This window comes from Aplysia californica, unplaced genomic scaffold, assembly GCF_000002075.1.
Source record: "Aplysia californica isolate F4 #8 unplaced genomic scaffold, AplCal3.0 scaffold00341, whole genome shotgun sequence".
NCBI classification, from domain to species: domain Eukaryota; kingdom Metazoa; phylum Mollusca; class Gastropoda; order Aplysiida; family Aplysiidae; genus Aplysia; species Aplysia californica.
Genome location: NW_004797611.1, coordinates 552,637 through 556,231, shown reverse-complemented (window position 1 = coordinate 556,231; position 3,595 = coordinate 552,637). Strand labels below are relative to the sequence as shown.

The window sequence follows — 3,595 nt, the reverse complement described above, 5'->3', positions numbered from 1 at the left end:
ACCCCCCCCCCCCCCCTCCACATAAAATTAGGTGCCCCCCCTGAAACCCCCCTACTCAAGATAGACTCCTGGGCGTCTTTGGGCCCAAACCGGCGAATAATAACTGAGGGTGGGAACTGCCGAGAAAGGGCCATTCTTATCTTGAATTTTTATTTTCTCCTCAACGATTACCTGTACACCTGGCAATTCAGGGTCTCTGGCGTTCTCAGCGACTTTAATGAACGAAACAACAAAATCGTTGATTTCTATAGAGGCTAGACTATGTAGCTTTCCATCTCCTCTGTCGGCACGTTATGGCCCCACACAAACACTCCTCAGCCTCAGGGTCAGCATTTCTTAGAATGTGATTCACCATAGAAAACTTCTATAGAAAGCATGCAGCCACTTTTCAATGAAAGCTCCAGTGACGAAAGAAGGAATTTCTGTGTCAGAGGTGACAGCAGCAGAAGCGCCAACAACCCTCAGTCACAACCAGTACAACTGCGGTCCCGTTTGGGGACTAGTTTTGACCTGTTGGTTGAAATTGACACGGTCGGCGACAGTTACCATCGGTCGGCGGTGGTCGACAACAGTCTGCACTAAGTTTTTTTGTTTTTTGACAATACAAAGAGCCTTCTTCGATAAAAAATAAAGAGTAATAAATAAATAAACCAAAGGATTCAAATGAATATAATGCTTTCATTATGCACTGTGGTAGGATTGGTTTGTGAGAGTCAGCTATTTATTCCCTTATGAGTAGCTCTGGGCGATCGTGGAAAAATTTGGTAATTTACTAACATTAATATCATTTGGTGTCATTTCGGACAATGAAAAACTCTGGAAGGCCGCGATTAGCGGGCACTCAAGTGAACTCATTCGACAAAATTTCACAGCATAAATAAAGCATTCATTAGCTGCTCTAGTGAATTGTAGTCAAGGACAACTCAAGAATTCATCTCAGGAGAGAGTGAGAGAGAGAAATTTAAATAAAAATTTAGTGAGAAATGTCATAAAAAGTCTTTTAAAAATTGATCACACATACAGGCAGTTGACATTCAATACTTAATTCAGACTGTTGCCGACTGCCGCCGACCGTTGTGACCATCGCCGACTGTCACTTTCAACCGACCTGTTTAGACACAACCGACGATTACTTCTGATTCTAAACGATTATCTTACTTTTTGATCCGCGTGCCAATATGGAGAGATATCCTATCAAACCTATTGCAAAACATCAAATTATGGTCAAATTCAGGGGGTCAAGCCCCCCTCAAACCCCCCTTGCCTTTTTGAAATCAAGTGAAATTTTACTGCTCATTTTGTAGGCTAGATCTACTGATAAAGCAGTGATGCTGACTATTTGAATCAGTATAGATATAGTGTGATTTAGTACAAACGGGACCGCAATTGTACAGGAGTGCCCTATATATAACGTGCCAACAGGGGAGATGGAAAGCTGTGGAGAAGTGACATGATGCCGGAGAATAGCCACTCGCGTAGAATTATTCAATATAAGTGCATAAACATATCTTCCGTTTGCCTATTATTCTATGACTTCTAGATGTACATGTAGATCTAGATCTAAATAATTTTTTTAATTTCCCTCGGTTTTTGTTATACCAAACCGACATTATAATCTAATTATATAAGTTGTTGGTTTCTTCTTTGTAAATCTGCTACACTTGATAAAAGTAGCCTACTTCAGTAAACAATTTGTGGTGCGACTTATCTTATCTGACATATGTTTGAGGATAAGTTGCGCCACAAATGTTTGACCACACTACGACAATAGTGTAGTAGACTTGTACTAGTCTTTACTTTAGTCTTAGGTTGAAGGTATAACAGTGTTATCGTTTTCCATCTCATTACTTAAATTACTACTCATATTCTTATTCTACAAAAACTGTAGTTTATGTACATAAACCTATGTATATATATGTAGTTTTTTTGGGGGGGTTTTCTCTGGTGCAATCGAGACATGTATGGAGATACTGTTGAACCTTCTCTAAAAGGGTCACCTGTACGATCCATCACTTCCCATTTCCCCCCTGCTTTTTTTTAATCATTATAATGACACTAGGTACTTTTCTCTTCATTAATGGGTTGCCATTTTATGCAATTTCGACTGTACTTCATTTGAACTAACAGTCTTTCTCTGCAATCATTGCTATTAGTAAAGCAATTTAGTTAATTTGATAATGATAAAATGTGCTATAATTTTTAAATACGGTGTGCTGCAAGTTCTTTACTTGAATTTTTCCTATTTCAGTAGCTGCGACTGACATCAGGACTTGTAATGGACTTTGAGGACATGAGGAGACCAGGTCTGTTTACGGGACCTGTGTCAAGTCAAGGTCCACTGGCCACGCCCCCTCCACCCCCTCCACCGCCCCCTCTTCCACCTCGCTCATCAACAACAGTTACAAATGTTCCAACTGCTGTGCAGTTTTTGTCCGATCTTTCGTCGTACACAATCCCGGAGACAGAGGCGGAGAACACGTGCCAGGACCTGGACAATACATCGCCCAATGCTTGTTCGCTCTCCAATAACTCTCATCACTGCCCTCAGCCTTCGCCCAAAGATGTGGCAGAAGTGATATCTCGGCAGTTTAGGAATTGTCTGCCACAGGCTCATGGGGAGTCTGATCTACACCGGGCAGCATTTGAAGGGGATGCTGTTCGGTTGCAGTTGCTGCTGGATCAGATCGCTGGCGAGTCATACAAATTTGACATCATTAATCAGAGGAATCGTCTCGGATGTACACCAATAAGACTTGCAGCGACAGGTAGTTTGATATATTGTCGCCATCGTGATAAGACGGATAACCACTAAATCTTTTCGCAAATCGTTTTCTACAAAGTATCATGTTTCATATGCAGGGTAAAAAATTGTACTCAAATAAATGACCAGAGAAGTGGACTTTCTAAACTTGTGTGAAAGCTGGATAAAAGAAGTCGTCCTTTTAATAAGTCAGTTTTTGCCTTCTCCTGAAAAATTTACCCGTTTTCTCGTATCCAATCTTATCACAATGGCAACGATATGCTTCTTAATTCTCTGATCATGTCTGATGGTTCAGGGTAATTTGAGAGAACCGAGTAATATATTTTTGTCTCAATGTGGTGGAATCAGGTGTTTGTCAATTTTTAGGGTATAAAGTTATTAGTATATTATAACCTTAAAGTTAAAGCCTATCAGTTTGCTGTGTTTTTGATGAAAAAAACGTTTAACTGTCTTGAATAGAAGTGGAGATATTTGTGATTGAAGCAGGTGGGGGTTGCCTTGTGTCTAAGATGAAATCCAGATATTTGGGATTGAGCGAGCTCAGTGGTTGGAGGGGTCGCCTAGTGTCAGGTGAAATTAGCGAGAAATATATGCCTGAAACAGTTTTCCGTTTACCAATGCTTAAGTGTCTTTGGACGCCACAAGTTTATCATATTTGTGCCTTTGATCAACATTTGCCTGCAAATTCCGCTCAGAAATATCTTTTTTAATGGACAAAAAAGGTGTTCAGCTAATAAAAGAAAAATTCCTATAAAGTTGCATAATGGGTGGAAAGAAGTCATTTTGTTCTGTGTCACTATTACCCCCCCCCCGGGCGATGCCACTGACTGTAGT

The 3,595-nt window shown here is 40.5% G+C and overlaps 1 protein-coding gene across 1 annotated transcript in view; it reads left to right on the top strand.

The window, feature by feature from the left end:
• LOC101857496 (ankyrin repeat and SOCS box protein 12) overlaps nucleotides 1-3,595 on the top strand; it is a 14,525-nt gene that overhangs the window by 741 nt on the left and 10,189 nt on the right. The window contains exon 2 of the mRNA XM_013085068.2: nucleotides 2,249-2,765. Within this exon, the coding sequence (XP_012940522.1) occupies nucleotides 2,276-2,765 (490 nt within the window). The 5' untranslated portion in view covers nucleotides 2,249-2,275. The remainder of the gene's footprint in view (nucleotides 1-2,248; nucleotides 2,766-3,595) is intronic.